The sequence below is a fragment of the Zalophus californianus genome, chromosome 7 (genome assembly GCF_009762305.2).
Source record: "Zalophus californianus isolate mZalCal1 chromosome 7, mZalCal1.pri.v2, whole genome shotgun sequence".
In the NCBI taxonomy this organism is placed as follows: domain Eukaryota; kingdom Metazoa; phylum Chordata; class Mammalia; order Carnivora; family Otariidae; genus Zalophus; species Zalophus californianus.
Window position 1 is genome coordinate 169,105 of NC_045601.1, and position 17,361 is coordinate 186,465.

The window sequence follows — 17,361 nt, forward strand, 5'->3', positions numbered from 1 at the left end:
AGGCCCGCCCCTCCCCCAGCACCATTCCGGAGCACAGATAAAAGAGAAACCTGAGCAGGGAATGTTTGCGGTGCCACCGCCAATCAAGGACTCTGTTGCCATGGTAACGGGGACACTTCATCAGCTCGGGAGCAGATGGTCAGTGAGCAACAGGCAGCATATGCTCCATAAGCCCTGACACGGGCACAGATGGAGGGTGGGCAGGGCTCTCGGGCAGGCGACGTGTCCCCTCTGCCTCTTGCTGGCGCTGTGCTGTCCGTGGAGGGCGCAGGGCCACTGGGCTGTGCAGCTCAGGGCTCCACCTTACCAGGCGAAGCTGGGCTGCCAGGGCCCACGGCTGGTGGGGCGTCAGTGATGCTCCTCGAGGACCCTGATTAACAGCCCTGCTGCCGCAGGGGTGGTTGCCGCCGGGGCGTCTGCAGCGCCTGCTTTGGTTTCTGGGGCTTTTACAGAAGAAATCAAACGTCTGGGGCATTGTCAGGGGTGGGGGCAGACACAGGGCCCAGAGAGGTGGGCTGAGTGGTGAAAATGTGACTCTCGGACTCAAGGTCACTGGCCGCCTGTTGGCCAGTGATCAGACTCTGGGGCAGCAAGCTCATTTTAGTCTCTGCATCTGGTTTGCTCCCTTGAAGTGAGGTTTAAATCTCAGGCTCCAAGGCTAACAGACCGGCCGTGTGACCGCAGATCCTGGAGATGCCCCGGGCTTCCTGAGGCCAGCCAAGCGGCCAGGGCAGAACAGGTGTTGTGGGCTGGGGCCTCACGGTCATGGAGGCAGGGCAGGCTGGCTGTGTGTGGCCAGGCCTGGGAGAGGAGTCCCGCCCTGGGGCTGTGCCACCACCTGGCGAGCCAGGCACACTCTCTCCTGTGGACAGTCTCCTGAATCAGGGCACCCCTGGCTCATTTCTGCAGGGTCTGCAGGCCAGGAGCATTTCTCCACCTGCAGCGAGTGTGCGTCAGGCAGCGCCCCCCTGTCCAGCTACAGCTCTGCTCTTGGCCTGCCGGCTGCCGGGTCCGCCTAGTTCACCAGGTCTCACTAACTCACTGTTCACTGGTGCTCAACACCAGCGTGGATCTGGCTCTCCGGGGCCTGTTCCTTCGGGGAATGTCCTCAGCTGAGTCTGCCTGGGTTGATGGGCCCCAGTCCTCAGCTGCCCTGCGGGGAGCCCCCTGGAGCTACCTTCCAAACTGCCTCTAGGCCAAACACTCCAGAAGTCTCCCAGCCAGCTGGAAAGTGATCCGACAGGGGTCTCAATAGTTGTCCTTTCCGTAACAAATCAGGAGAGACAAACTCAATTTGTTTAAAAACAAAGGCCTGCCTTCCTTTGGAGGCTGCCCCCAGTGCCACCTGCCAGGTGTCTACCCTGCGCTGATGGGCGGAGGGCCTCCTCTCTGCTCTCTGGATTTACCAACATGGAAGAGCTCAGAGGGGCCAGGGCATGGTCCCTCTGGGTGTTTTCTCTGAGGCCACTTGTGTTAAGACGTCCATGTCTGCATCACTCCCGGGGAAGCCAGTACCAGAGGAACATGCAAGGGGACAGGCCGTGTCTCTCCACGGATCTGCAAGGGTCTTCGAGGAAACATGTGTGCCTAAGTACATTTTATGGATGAAGCCAATGACTGTGGCATTCAGTTCATGGTGGCAAGCGGGCGGGGATATCCTGTGACCCTGGGGCCTCTCCTGTTTTTGGTGGGCAGGACAGCAGGTAGGGGCTGTCTGGGGTGTCCTGCCCTCTGTGGAGCTGGTTAGCAGTGATTCGCTCTCCACTGGGCCCGGAAGACTAATGCTCTGTGGTCTGCAGGGCCCTGGAGGATGCAGCAGCCCAGGAAGCCCACCTCCTCTGGCCTGTCCCCTTAGGCACCCGTGGTCACTTTATGAAGCAGCTCGGCCCTGCCGGGTGATAAAGAGTGGACTGCACTCTGGGGCCACCGCGGTGGGGGTGCGGAGATACAGAACACAGCTTTTCTCCACGTGCGCTTTGAGAACCAAGCCCACAGAACAGAATGGTCACACGGAAATTTTATTTGGAGTCAACTATGTCTCGGGCTGATGGGTCTTCTAAGACTCTACAGGAAGAACTAAGGGTTCCAAGGTGTGTGTGGAGGATGATTTATCTTTTTGCTTGTCTCCATTGGTCTCAGTCTTCAGGGCCTGGCAGGGTGGCCTTGTGGAGCTGCAGGATGTGGAGGTGGCCTTTGGAGAGCCTTCTGTCATTTAATAGCTGAGTGTCTCAAATGCCAAACACCCCCTACCCTCCAAGGCGGAGCACCCCCACCTGGGAGCCCTCCAGGGAAGCAGGACATAGGCCTGGAACTTGGTCATCACAGAGGCTGCCCGGGGAATGGACACGGTGAGTGCCCCCCAGTGTCCATCCATGTCGTCTGGATGACCGTGTGGACGGACAGAAGGCTGCTGTGTCTGGGGGCTTGTGGGGGTGCCACGCTGCTTCTACTCCCAGGGGTGGAGGACCCACGTTTCAGGGCATCAACCTGTCTTGTTGCACAATAACTAAGTGAAGGTGGGAAATGTCGATGTTCAGAATGTTATTTAATAGTCTTTCTGCTGCTCAGAACTCAGAATGCCATTATCTCAAACTTTCTTTTTTGGACTTTGGAATTTTCAGGAACGATATCAAACACTTTTATAGGTGTGGAGTGAGTCGAGTGCATACATTAGGTGCTCAAGAAACACTGAATCAATGTCCTTGACATAAATCACGTAAGACCCAAGAGTCAGGTAGGGAGCCTTTCTTTTGTTCTAGAACAACATATTTGGTCTTTGGTTTCCTAACAATTGTCACGGCCCCGAATGTGCAGGGCCTGAGCTTGCCATCACGTCACCGTGACGAGCCAGGAGCCGTCCACAAGACCCCTGCCTGCATGATGCCCTCCCACCTCCCCCAGACACTGGCCTTCTCAGGCTGGCGGGGGGTCAGCGGGTGGCGTGGTCTCATTTGCTGCAGCCCCGGCGCCGGGCATACAGTAGTTGTTCAGTAAATGTGAATGAGTGGACGAGCGACTGAAGGGGTTCCCAGAAGTCCCTGAGAAGGTGTGACCCTGTGACTGCTGAGGGCTGTATCATTTTAAACACTAAGCTTCAGGTGGAGTTAAAAGACCAGATAAAACCTGTGTACACAAATTAACGAAAACTGGCGCTGAAATGCCAATGGCTGTCCCTGGGAAGGCTGTTCTGCGGCTTTAGTGAGAGTAACTTCCAGGCCAGCAGCACTTTGTCAAGACGCTTCCAGGTGATGACTTCCCCCTGAGACGCAGGTCAATGGGCTGCACATTTACCTCTTTCCTGCCAGAAGGCCTTCCTTGATGTCTTCTGCGGACAGTTTTCATGGGAGACCAAATGAAGACAGACCCTGCCTCCTCGGGGAGCTCACCCCCGCGGTCCCAGTGTCTGGCGGGGTCCCAGTGCAGCAGTGAATGAGTGTCATGGGGGGAGGGGCTGCCTTCTTGAAGCGCCGCCATGAGGCCTACAGCTCCCTGTCCTCCCAGAGTCACACTGCTCTTTCCAAATTAGCAGGATGCGCAGGGGCTGTGCCAGGCAGGGGCCGAAACTGCGTGGCTCTCTGGTCTCTGCTGCTCTCCTCCAGCCTGAGCCGCGGGGCCCTGCCGTCCCCAAGCGCCGTCTGAGGAGAGGTAGCCTGCAGGAGAGGCGGGGTCTGCGCCGGGCACCCTTCGCCCTGCAGGACGTGCGGCCCCAGGAGGCTGCCTTTCCATCCATCACCCTTATCTGGCTTCGGAACGTATCGCGGTTACTTGGCACACGATTAATTCTCCAATTGTGTTTTTTCTTCTCAGCTAGCTTTAAAGTGAGTTCACTTTTCCTGAGCGAATGCCAGCCGGCACAAGTGGGTGCTGACCAGGAGAACGCCGAGCAGCCTGGGGATGCTGCCTGCACGGGACCCCCGGGGACACGGAGTGCCATGCCCTTGGCCTCCTCTCTACCTCAACCTGAACTGGTCTGTGATGCACAAGTGGTCACAGAAAATAGTGAGCTTTGGGGCCCGAGAGCATTTCAAAGCCAATGCGTGGATTCCTGCGCATATTTCCCCGGGTCCCCAAGAGTGTCGTGGCTGTGTTAGCCAGGACACAGCACAACGGGGTGACCTCTTCTGTCTGGCTCTGATGCGTGGGTTCTCTTCCCTGGCCACGTGGCAGGAGGCAGGCCCACCGCTGCCCCGACAACTGCCTCTGGTGGGCCCGGGGCCTGTGCCAAGGGCAGGATCTGCACAGAGCTCTGGGCCCGGCCGTGCCCACTCGCACTTACACTGGGGTGCCAGGCCCACATGATGGGGCAGACACCTGAGGACACCCTGCTCTGGGCCGTGCCGGGTTCGTACGAGAGGGGCCCACTTGGGTGGCAGGGGCCAGCCTGTACCCCGGCTCCTCCAGGCCACCCCTGGGCACCCGCTGGATATAACCCTCTGCCTAGGCCAGAGGTGAGAAATGGGGTCTGGGGGACAACTGGCTAGGAAGCGCAAGGGTCAAGTTTATTTTACGTAAAGACAAGGCAATCTACGGTCCCTGGAGTGACAGAGACACAGACACACAGAGGGAGAGAGACAGACACAGAGGGAGCGCAAGTGAGCTCAAAACAGGGTTAGGGAATCAGGGGCCTTGAGCCGACGACTTGTGTCTGAAAGCCCCATCGATATTGTTGGGCTACATGACATTTAGTAAACTTTTGAATTTAAAAGCATATTCTTGCTTTTTATTGGTTTGTTTTCATTATTAGAGTTTGTAAAAAAAAAAAAAACAGGCAATTTACCAAAATTAACTCCTAGTAAAAGTGATTTACACAAAATGCTTGAAGTCAGCAGTGTGTGGGGAGGGAAGGTGTCTCCATGAGGCCGGAGAACCCCTGGCTCACTGTGCTGGCGGCTGCACTGTGTCCCAGAACCCTGGAAGCCCAAGCACCTGCTGCCCATCTGCCCGCACACACGTGTGCACATGCAGTCCCACACAGTCCCACGCGGAGGCTAACCCCCACAGCAGGGGTGCTGCAGTGGGCCCCTCAGCCTCAGCGACCCATACACGTCACGCAGGCTGGTCCCTGGGCACTGGGCCCTGTGCTCGCTGCCCCCCGACCACCAGGGGAAGGGCCGCAGCTCCATCACCGGGTCTGGACCCCGGTTTTCAGCCCTGCCCGAGGGCAAGGTCTCCCGAAACATGCAGTGAGCAGGAGTTAGGGTTAGGTCATCAGCACTGATCTGCTTCTTTAATGATTAATTTTTTTACCTGTATAAATGTTTGAAGTTGGCTACAGTTTTGAATCTACTGCCTCTGAATCCCTCACATTTTAGGATCTTAATTTGACCCTTTTTAGGGTCCATCAAAGGTCTGAGTTTGGATGGTGGCATGTCCCGTGAGGGCAAAGAGAAAAACAAAGAAACTAAAGGAAAACATCACAGGATGGCTGCCTTTTTAGAAAAAATGAAAGTTCATTTTATTTTTCATTTCTATGATTTTTACAACTGAGACTTCCTCCCGTTGCTACTTGACATCTGCTCTTCCCCCACTCCTTGCTCTGGGTTCTGGTGCTTTCCATTCCCTCGTCACCTGGGGGGCCCTGGGCTGCTCTGACCACGTCCCGCAGGAGGGACGCTCACCTGGCAGAGGCCATCTGCACAGAGGGGAGACGCCCAGATAGAACCTGCACGCCTTGCAGACTCAAATCCAAACTGCTAGTCAGTGTCACAACCCCAAAAATCACGTTCTGAGTAGACAAGATCTGTAATAATTTATCGAAAGCCTTGCTGCACCGTAGCAGACGCAAGGAATGTGCACGGCTGATGCACACAACCTGACTACAGGCTTTCAAAGGCAAGTGTCTTCCCAGCATCTGGACACAGCAGCGGATGCCCGCCAGGTTTCTGAGCGAGCTCGGGAACCGAGGGGGCTCTCTGTGGCGACCACCAGCCTGTTCACCTCCAACCCGGCTCCTCCTGTTGCGAGGACAGCCTCTCCCACACCGCAGGAGTGCACAGTCCAGCCCAGACACTGTGGGCATCAGAGGCGCAAGGGTCAGGTCCTGCATCCGCTCTTCCCTGTGTGCTGCCCTCATGGCCCGTCTGCCAGGTCACGGCACATGCCACCCTTCCTCCATTCAGTTTCGGCTAAGCATGTTCCGTCCCAGCACTAGGGTGGGCCTGGCCCAGCCGCCCGACTCCAGAGCACACTCTGGGTGGCCAGACCTGGACACAGCAGGCCCTCAGGCAGACGCCATGCCAGGAGTGCAGCCCACAGAGTGACTGCTGGCACACGTGGGGCTCCCCACCCTCCTCCACGTCGTCCTGAGGCTCCTGGGCACCTCTGCCCACTCGCCCCTTCCTTCTGGTTCCCAAGGCTGTTCCAGGGATCAGGCATCTCTGCCTCCACGGTAACCTCGGCGCAGAAAAGGTGCCAGAGTCCTCTTCCCCCATTTATAGGTGAGGCCTTGGCAGCAGGGTCTCCAGACCTATTCGTTCCTTTCAGCTGGTGTCTGTCATGAGAGTTTACACATCTGCAGAACGCCCGCACTGGCATGAACGCAGCTAACCTCTGGTCGCCCACGAGGAGTGTTTACAAGACCCTCATGGCTCTGCTGGACAACCAGGGCTGTCCAAGTGACCAAAGCGTGTCCCACAACTGTGCAGAGGGAAAAATCCTTCCACAGAGCAAGACGGACCAAGGGAGGGGAACCCAAGAGCGGGGAGATGCTCATGCTCGACGTGCTTCCAGATCTGGCGCTGCGCCTGCTGAGCTGTGAGGCGCAAACAGATCATCCACACAGCTCTGAGAGTGACTCCGTCCCTTCCATCTGAAGGCCTGTGAGGACGGGTCTTCCTCTGTACTTCAGCCAAGACAGATGAACGCAGAGGCACGCCGGAGGGTCTGGCTGTCTTTAATAAAACCAGACATTAAACAGATTTGCAAAAGTAATACACGGCTACTCCTAGTTTTTTCCAGGGGGAAATAAGGGCTTTTTGAATAAAAAATGTTAATCTGTAGTTGGTATACTGTTATTTTAAAATAAATACATATTTAAAACTTCTCTCACTTAAAATTTTCAATACAGTAAAAAGGAATCCTCAATAATTTTTAAGTGGGAAGGGATCTAAGGCCAGAAGAGTGCGAACTGCTCCTGAAAGAGTAATGTGGCTTCCGGGTAAAAAACCATGGTTTCCGCGACTAATTTCTGTCCTTACACATTTGGCAGAGTCCACGTGGCTGGCGAGGTTTGTCGCACAGTGATCGCTGCCTCTTTGTGAAGGGAAACCATTCATGACCCAAGCGGGTCAAGGAAGTCACTACTAAGACATCTGTGCACTCAGGCTCAGGAACACACGTCCAACAGCCCGCTCACCATGATGTGCCACCAACATTCTCGCGGGGGCTGCCGGCCGAACCTCCAGAGCCGAGGTAAAGTGTCTCAAGTCAGGAAGGTCAAACTGAGAGAAGGAAATGTGCAAAAAAAAAAAAAAAAAAAAGCGAGGGAAGAAGGTTTGTGAGGACAACGTAAGAGTCTGACTCTTCGGGAAACGTTTTCATAACAAAATAAAACTGTAACCCTAACCGGCACCTTCCAGACGCCCCTCAGCCACCGCAACTGTTTCCTTGGCACAGCTTCCCCCTTCCTCATGGACTCAGGTGTCCCCAAGAGCACAGTGGCTTGTCACCTGCTCCGCTGTCTGGGACTCGAGGGTGGAATCAGCTCAAGAAGGTTCCAAGCTTATTTCCGTGGCTCAGTCTCTCCTAATGTCCCCTCACACATGACAGGCTTTAATCTTGATTTAGATTGTTCGTTAAGGGCTGTGGCTTGAAGCATTCGGTTCAATAAACAGATTGGTGGCTTAATTTAATAGAACTATGTGCTTTTCCTGTATTTTAAAGCTACAGGGACCAAGACAAGAGAGCATGTGACTCAGACCATTTTATAGGAACTTACAGATCGGAGGCTAACCAGAGGCTAAGACGCCGAGAGGCTGAATGAGCATCAGGAGCAGAGCTCAGGCAGTTCTGCTCCTGGTACTCAATTTGTCTCATGCAAAATGGGATGAAAAGACAAAGTGCACAAACAGCCAGTGAGAAAACCTACAGTCACCCAAATCTTCCCAGCGACGTTCCTTCCCTGGATTACTCTGTTCGGTTTCATTGAAAACTATTAAGATTTGATGGCCCCCCAATGCAGACACCCCATTTGAGATGAAGGGCACATGGATGTCTGTGCCTTAGCGTGAAGCAGTGGCCAACATGCCCTTGGAGGTCCTGCGGGCCAGGTCATGCTTGCCCTCAGCTTTATCTCCTGGCTGAGGGGCCACTGGGGGCGGGGGGGGGAGATATGCCAGCCCCACCCAGGCCTGGTCGCAGGCACCACGAGGGATCTCCAGGACTCATCAGGTGTCCCACAGGGTCTCCAACCTAAGCCTCCCCAGGCCTTTGAAAGGGGCTTCTGGGGAAATCACAAACAAGTGAAGATCAATCTGTTTCGAATGGCTGTTTCTTGTCTTTTTTAGTTCAGATGGCGGCCGAATAGAGAAGGTTAGAGTTAACTTTTTAGTTTTTATCTAACATTTAATAAAGCCGCCATGATGAGAGAAATCACATTCCTGCAGTGGTTTTCAGAACCACACGGAGCTTGAAACCGGGGCTGTGTCGGCAGGTGGGGAGAGCGTTGTGCCCACAGGCTGCCTGGATCAATGGCTGCGAGTGAGGATGGCTGCTGGGGGGACAGGGACACAGGCCCAAGGCCTCAGGCGTCACCAGACACTGAAGGGGATTTGGATGAGTAGCCTTTCTAATAATTTAGGACCTTCTTGTGTACTTGGCTCAAGAGGAGGGAAAAGAGGGGCGCCTGGGGGGCTGTCAGTTGAGAGTCTGACTCTTGGTTTCAGCTCAGGTCACGATCTCAGGGTCGTGAGATCGAGCCCCATGACGGGCTTCATACTTAATGGGGAATCTGCTTGTGCCTTTCCCCGGCTCCTCTCTTGCACCCTCGTGCATGGGCTTTCTCTCTCTCTCTTGCTAAAGTAAATAAATAAAATCTTTAAAAAAAAAAAAAAAGATGAGGTAAAAGAGAACAACCTACTGTTTGACCACATTTCAGGGTCAAGTCTGAAATGCTAGCCCCCCAGTCCTCGAGCTCTTCCTGAAGACTCTACAGAAGCCAACAAGGAAAAGGCACACGTCACAGCTTTTACTCCAGTAACAGGGAGGCCAATGGTGCGGACGCAGCTCATGCCCCAGGGTGACCCACTCAGCATCAAACAAGAGGAGGTGACAAACACCAGGGCTCCTGGCTTCCCGGAGGGGAATAGGCCAGGCTCCCCTCTCCCCACATGGAGCTGCAGCTTCCCGAGGACAGGGGTGAGGGTCAGCGGCAAGCCCTCTCCTCCACCAGCCTGCAAGCCCAGCTCCCGCATGGCCATGGACAAATGAACACAATCGACACGCACATGCGGTCAGCTGGGCTCCAACAGCTCACAACACAAGAGCTCACCACACACACAACATAGGCTTTTTTTTTCCCTTTGTGTATTTTTTTTTCTTTTTTGTGACAGTCAGGAAATGCTGGTGCTACTGACTTATTTTTCTTCCTAAGTTGTGGCAGGTGCCCGAAAGGGCCTGAAATTTTAAACACAAAGTTCAAAGGATGGGGAAAAAAATGAACATGTCCAGCCCTTTGGGTGCTGAGCCTCATAAAATCCAAGAGCTCAGTACTTTATAAATACACACTTTACCCGAGATATCACCGTGGTCACTGGCCATCATTGTTTCTTTTCAACTACATAATACATGAAGTCATTCTTGCTGCAAAAATTCATGGGTAAGGCAGATGTCCCTCTGGAAATCAAGTCCCTCTTCGGAGATGCCTGGCAGGCGGCCAGTGGTGTGCCAGGGGGGCACATCGGACGCCACCATGGGCTCAGCCATACCAGATGCTCTGCAAGTTCAAGGAAGGGGTGCACTCTCACCAAGGGTGACAGGGATGGGGAGGGCCTCTGCCCTCTGCCCTCCGCCCAGCATCTGTCCCTCCTGTGGACGCTGGTGGAGCAGCGGATTCTGCTGCTCCGAGGAGAGGATTCTGACCGGCCCCCATCTCGTATGGACCTCTCTTCCCGAGCATAGGGCTGGCCAGCGCACCGGGAGCTATGGGCACCGTGGAAACAACACGACTTGTTTCATTATCTTGTTTCATTTATTTATATGACATCTTGGAATGAAAGCTGTGTTAGAAAGAGCTCTGAGCATAAGGACTCTAACGCACATTTGCACATATTTAAATAGCTTTGGAATAACAGTAGCAGACTGACACGGGAATTACTTTTTTTCCAAGGGTGTACACAGACTTACAATTGCTAACCCCTGATGTGAAGGTGCCGGTGCAGAACCCACCGAAACCTGGCTGGACATCACCGGGTGCCTGAGGTTTTTCCAGCTGTAGAACTTTAACAATAGGTCCAAATGAAAAACAGGAGCAAAGAAGTGGGTCTTCATTTCTTGTTCCAATAGCAGAAAAACTCGTGATACAGATCAGCATCACAACACAAAAGGAGAGCGGATAAGCCCAATCAGACCGTCTGTCCAGTGGCCGCGGTTCCTTTGTGTGCAGAACCAAGCATGTGACAAGGCCGCGAGTCTCAGTCCTGCATGAGTCACTGGACTCCAGGTGCTGCTTGTTCTCAGATCCTGCACGTGTCCTTTACACGTGGGTGGTCCCAAGATATTCCCTGGAACAAAATGGTAAGTAACCCCAAACCGTTCCCACTCACCCATGCAGCACTCCTGAGCCACTGTGAACTTTCACTCGGGCCTGCGCGTCCCAGGCCTGGGCGGACCGCTCGGAAAATAACTTTGCTGTAACTCGCATTTTTAACTCAAGCATGAGGGACTCAAGGGCAGCTGCTCGAAGACGCGTGAACCCTGCGCCAGGCTCTGCTTCCTCGGGAGCTGCCGCAGCCCCGGCTGACGCAGGTATTCATGGCTTCTCCGTTCTCTCTGCGCAGGTCTACACGTTTACAGGCAGCAATCAGGGATGATCCCTGTGGTTGGGGTGGAACCGCAGCAACACGTCTAGGCAGGGGAAGGCGGTTTCCCATATGCCCTCAGCCTTGCCTGGCTGCCTGGTTTCCAGAAGCTGACCTGCTCTGGTGCCGATGTAAATGACAGTGGAGCAGAGTTCACACACAACACATCCAAGTCACCTCACTCACACATCTGTATCGAGTGCCGCTGAGTGGGTAAAATACTGAGTTATCTTATCCTATGTCTTGGTTGGAGAGAAGCAAGAGATTTAGAGGTTTAGAGCTTTAGGCTCAGTGTCCACACTTTAAAACCATTCTTCCTCTGACCGTGAGGGTCTGTCCTGTTCCAGCAGGCGGGCATCAGTTGGACCACCTGCAACACAAGTGACAGCATGAGCCTCCCTGCCAAGCGCATCCTGTAAGCCAGCCCGTGGGGAGGAGGGCAGGCCTGGCCAGAGCGGCTGGGGTGTGCGTGCCCATGCACAGCTTCCTTGTGGGTCTGGGAGAGGAGACAGGTGTTTCATGTATGTGTATCCTGCCCAATTCTATAATGAGTTGAGGACACAGCCTTACTGAATGGAGAATGGTGGCCATTGCTGTGGACTTCCTAGTTGTTAGAACCAAATGTCACAGCTGCAGCCAGAGGCACCCATACCCATCCTGACGCCACCTACTGAGTGCTTACTACGAGCTGACTCCCGTGGCCCTGAGGGCCAGCATCCTCCATATTCTGGGGGTCATTCCTGCCTCAACAGCTCTGGAAGTTGCCCACTGCCCTCCTTCTGAATGCCCCTCCCCAGGACACAGGGCACTGTGCTACTGGCCGCTCCAGACCCCTCGAGTGGCTCTTGCATAGATCCCCCTTTCTCACAGGTGGTAGGGTTAGTGCCCAGGGTCTGTGCCTGGGTCCCTACAATGTGCTGACAGACGCTGGCCCTGCCCACTGCAGCTCCTGCTCGCACCCCCCTGATGACAAGCGCCCACTGCTGCCGATGCCATGCAGCATGTGCTCATTGCGGGTTTGCCTGATGTGAGATGCTGCGTGTGTGCGTATGCACCCTCTCACTGACTCGGGGGGAGTGACGTCACCCCTCAGGTGCGCTGTCCCAGGCCACAGAGCAGAAGCTGAGCCACAGCCAGCACGGCACCCCAACCACAATGCAGCCAAAAGTTAAAGCTTCTCCACACTTGCTCTCCTCCCCTCCTATTTCCTACCCAAGTTAATGGCACTGAAATCTGAACTCGATCATTCCAGGGCCCTTGTGTACTGCTTCCCACACCCCAGTTTCAAGTGGTCGCTCAGGGCTCCCCCAGAGTTTCTTAACCATGTCATTCCCTCGGTGTCTTCAGGAAGAGCAGGAAGACTCTTCCCCGGATCGGGAGTGAAAGAGCAAGGAAGGAGCACGAAGGATCCCGTGGCTCAAAGTCCCACCCGGGGCACAGGCTTCCAATGGCCTTTTCAATACCTGACTCATTAACACAATCTGCCCTCAAGAATTACCAGCCATGTAGGGAAAAAAAAATCTAAAACAAAAACAAGGACCAAAACAAACACACAGAAAGAGAAACGTGGATGAAGAGTCTATGAAGGAAAGGAAAAAACAAAATAAAACTACTGGTATAATTGATTTCCTGAGATGCAAAAGAAATGTTGCGATCACAAAACAACGAAGAGTATGCTATAAAAAAGAGATATCTGACCTCTCAGAATTCAGAAACAGCAAAATTAAAGACCGGAAAGAATGGGAGAGAAAGCTGATGACATCTCCCACAAAAAGATACTAGGAGAGAAAATGTAGGTCAATTACAGGGCTGGAATATGGTGTTTAACTTCTGCGACAAGTTAACAGCAGACAGAACGGAAGGAAGTATATCACAGAAGAAATCACTGGAGGAAGGTTCCAGATCTGAAAGATAGGAACCAGCTTTGTGTCGCCATCCTCCAGGTGGCCGGGTGTGCTGGAAACAGGAAGGCTGCTGGTGTGGGCTGGCTTGGGTGGTGCCCTGCGCCGCCCTCTGGGTGGGGGCTCTCTGGGAGGCTCTCCATGAGGCCAGGTGCACAGAGGCTGGGCCATGGGGACAGCCGCTCCTGAGGCCATTCCCAGGACCCGCCTCACTGACTTCCTCAGGGATGCAGCCAGCCTGTCTGCAGAGGCTGTCCAGCAAGGAGCTATTTATTTGCCGATGGGACACTGGGGTTGTTCCCATCTGCTGAGTGCTGTGGATAATGATATTATGAACACTGGTGTACAAATATCTGAATCCCCGCTTTTAGTTTTTTGGGGTATATACCTAGGAGTGGAATAGCTGTGTCTTCCTGGTAGGTGTGAAGTGGTACCTCGTAGTTTCGACTTGCATTTCCCTGATGACTAATGATGTGTAGCATCTTCTCATGTGCTTCCTGGCCATATACACACCTTCTTTATAGAAAAACCTATGCAAGCCGTGTTATCTTTTTGTTGTCAAGTTGTGGGGGTTATTATTAATAACCCTGTCTTTTCACTTTCTTGATATTATCCTTTAATGTACCAAAATTCTTAATTTTGACAAAGTCTAATTTATCTATTTTTTCTTCTGCTTCCTATGCTTTTTGGTGTCCTATCCATGAGGACTTTGCCAAATCCAATGCCATAAAGATTTTCTCAACTCTTTATTTAAAGTTTTATATTTGCAGCCCTTGAGTCTAGGTATTCAGCCCATTTTCAGTCAATTTTGGTATATGTAAAGGTCCAACTTCATTCTTTTGCATGGGATATCCAGTCTCCCCCGACCCCACCTTAAATAGGAATAAATTTTACCAAGATGCTCTTATGAATGGGACTGCTTTCTTAATTTCCTTTTCTGACTCCTCGTTGCTGGTGTATAGAACACAGATGATTTTTGTCTGTTGACCTTAAATTCTGAAGCTCTGCTGAATTTATTAGCTCTAGTAGCTTTCCTGTGGAGTGTTTGGGATTTTCTACATATAGGATCATGACATGCATGCCTAGAGACAGCTTTACATCTTCCTTTTCAATTTGGATGCCTTTTACTTCTTATTCTTATCAAGTTGCTCTAGCTAGAATGCCAGTACAATGTTGAATAGTAGTGGTGAAACTGGGCATCTTTTCCTGATCTTAGGGGGGGAAGCTTCTCATCTCTCACCATTAAGTATGATATTAGCTATGGGTTTTTCATAAATACCCTTTATCATGTTGAGGAATTTTACCTCTATCCCTAGTCTTCTAAGAGTTTTTATTACGAAAGAATGTTGGATTTTGTCAAATGTCTTTACTGAATCAATTGAGATGGTCATGTGACTGCCCCTTCGTTCTAATAATGTTGAACCACCCTTTCATTCCTGGAATAGATCCCCCTTGGATCCTATGAATAATCCTTTTAATATTATATCAGATTCAATTTTTTAATATTTTGTTGAAGATTTTTGCATCTACACTCACAAAAGACACTGGTTTATAATTTTCTTGTGATATTCTTATCTGGCGTTGGTATCAGGGAAATTCTGGCCTCACTGAATTAAGAAGTATTTGGTTTAATTATTATTATTATTATTTTAAATTTGAGGAGGACTGGTGTCAATTCTTCTTTAAATATTTGGTAGAATCCACAGAGAAGCAATCTGGTCCAAGACTTTTCTTTGCTGGAGGTTTCTGATTACTGATTCAGTCTCATTACCTGCTATAAGTCTACTGAGACTTTCTATCTTTTCTTGAGTCAGTTTAGGTTATTAATACTTTTCAGGAATTTGCCCATTTCTTCTAGACTGACATACAATTTTTCACAGTATGCTCTTATAATCCTTTTTATCTCTGTCAAGTCAGTTGCAATGTCCTCACTTATATTTTTGAATTTATCTCTATCTTCTCTTTTTGTCTAGCCAAAGGTTTCTCAATTTTCCTATCTTTTCAAAGAACCAACTCCAGATTTCATTGATTTTCCCTATTGTTTTTCTATCCCTGTCTTGTTCTTGATTTTAGCAGAAAAGCTCTGTTTTTCACCACTGAGTATGATATTTTAGCAGTGGATTTGTCACATATGGCCTTTATTATGTTAATGTTTCCCAAACACTTTGTTTTTATCATGACCAGATGTTGAATGTTGTCAAATGCTTTTTTCTGCATCTAGTGAGATGATCCTATGATTTTTGTTTTTTGTTTGTTAATGTGATATGTTGTGTTTACTGATTTGTGGATATTGAACCACCCTTGCATCCCCGAAATAAATCCCACTTGATTGTGGATAACGATCCTTTTAATGTATTGTTGAATTCAGTTTGCTAATATCTTGTTGAGAATTTTTGCAGTTATGTTAATCAGGAATACTGGCCTATAGTTTTTTTTGTAACATCTTTGGTTTTGTTGTAAGGGTAATGCTGGATGCATAAAATGTATCTGAAAGCTCTCTTTCCTATTCTATTTTTTGGAATAGTCTGAGAACAGGTATTAACTCTTCTTTAAATGATTGGTAGAATTCATCTGTGAATTCATCTGGTCCCACACTTTTGTTTAATTGGAGTTTTTCGGATTACCAATTCAATTTTGTTACTAGTAATTGGTCTGTTCAGATTTTCTTTCTTTCTGATTCAATGTGGAAGATTTATGTTACTAGGAATGTAACCATTTCTTCTAAGTTGTCCAATTTGTTGGCATATAATTTTTTATAGTATTCCCTTATAATCCTTTGTATTTTCATGGTGTCAGTCATTACTTCTATTTCATTTCTGGGTTTATTTGGGTCCTCTCTTTTTCTTGATAAATCTGGCCAAAGGTTCTCTCTTCAAAGAACGAGCTCTCAGTTCCATTGATCTTTTCTGTTTTGTTGTTGTTTTTTTTTGGTCTCTATTTCATTCATTTCCACTCTGATCTTTATTATTTCTTACCTTCTACTAAGCTTGGGCTTTGTTCTTCCTTTTCTAGTTCCTTTAGGTGTTAGGTTACATTGATTTTCCATGTTTCTTGAGGTGGGCCTGTATTGCTATAAATTTCCCTCTTAGAATTGCTTTTGCCACATCCCAAAGACATTGGACCATTATGTTTTCATTTTTCATTTGTCTCCATGTGTTTTTTTATTTCCTTTTTTTTTGTTGACTCATTGGTTGTTCAGTAGCCTGTTGTTTAGCCTCACGTTTGTGTTTTCCAGTTTTTTTCCTTGTAATTGATATCTAGTTTCATACCATTGTGGTTGGAAAGGATGCTTGACATGATCTTTAATATTTTAAAATTTATTGAGACTTGTCTTATAGCCTAACATGTGATCTATCCTGGAGAATGTTCCACGTGCACTGAAAAGAATATGTATTTTGCTGTTCTTGGATGAAATGTTCTGTATTTATCTGTCCATCTGGTCTAATGTATCATTCAAAGAAATGTTTCCTTATTTTCTGCCTGGATGATCTCTCCATGATGTAAGTGGGGTGTTAAAGCCCCCTACATTATTGAATTACTGTCAATTTCTCTCTTCATGTGTGAGTATTTGCTTTATGTATTTAGGCGCTCCAATGTTGGCTGTATACACGTTTCCAACTGTTACATCCTCTTGTTGGATTATCCATTTATCATTATGTAATGTCCTTCCTCTGTTTCTTGTTATAGTCCTCGTTTTAAAGTCAATTTTTTCCAAGTATTGCTACCCCAAAGTTTTTTTTTTTTTCACTTCCATTCTCATGGAATATCTTTATCCATCCCTTCAGTCTGCATGTGTCTTTAGATCGGAAGTGAGCCTCTTGTACGTAGCATATAGATGGGTCTCATTTTTATCCATTTTATTCATTCCATCACTTTGTGTCTTTTAATAGGAGTATTTAGACCATCTACATTTATTTAATTATGTGTACACGTGTATGTACTCATTGCCATTTTGTCAATTGTTTTCACGTTGTTTTGTAGGTGTTCTCTGGTCCTTCTTCTCTTGCTCTCTTTCCTTGTGATTGATGACTGTACTGTTTAGTGTTATTCTTGTTTTTATCTTTATTTTTTGTGTATCTACTATACACTTTTGGTTTGCAGTTACCACAAGGTTCACATACAGCACCCTCGGCATACAGCAGTCTATACTGCGTCGATAGTTACTCCACAAGGTTCACATACAGCACCCTCGGCATACAGCAGTCTATACTGCGTCGATAGTTACTCCACAAGGTTCACATACGCACCCTCGGCATACAGCAGTCTATACTGCGTCGATAGTTACTCCACAAGGTTCACATACGCACCCTCGGCATACAGCAGTCTATACTGCGTCGATAGTTACTCCACAAGGTTCACATACGCACCCTCGGCATACAGCAGTCTATACTGCGTCGATAGTTACTCCACAAGGTTCACATACGCACCCTCGGCATACAGCAGTC

At 49.8% G+C, this 17,361-nt stretch overlaps 1 protein-coding gene across 5 annotated transcripts in view; it reads right to left on the reverse strand.

The window, feature by feature from the left end:
* Positions 1–10,167: 10,167 nt before the first annotated feature.
* Positions 10,168–17,361, reverse strand: part of FAM120B (family with sequence similarity 120B) — a 98,972-nt gene continuing 91,778 nt past the window's right edge. For all 5 annotated transcript variants that reach the window (XM_027602036.1, XM_027602034.2, XM_027602033.2 and 2 more), the window contains one exon: positions 10,168–11,385. In XM_027602036.1, the coding sequence (XP_027457837.1) occupies positions 11,373–11,385 (13 nt within the window). In that variant the 3' untranslated portion in view covers positions 10,168–11,372. The remainder of the gene's footprint in view (positions 11,386–17,361) is intronic.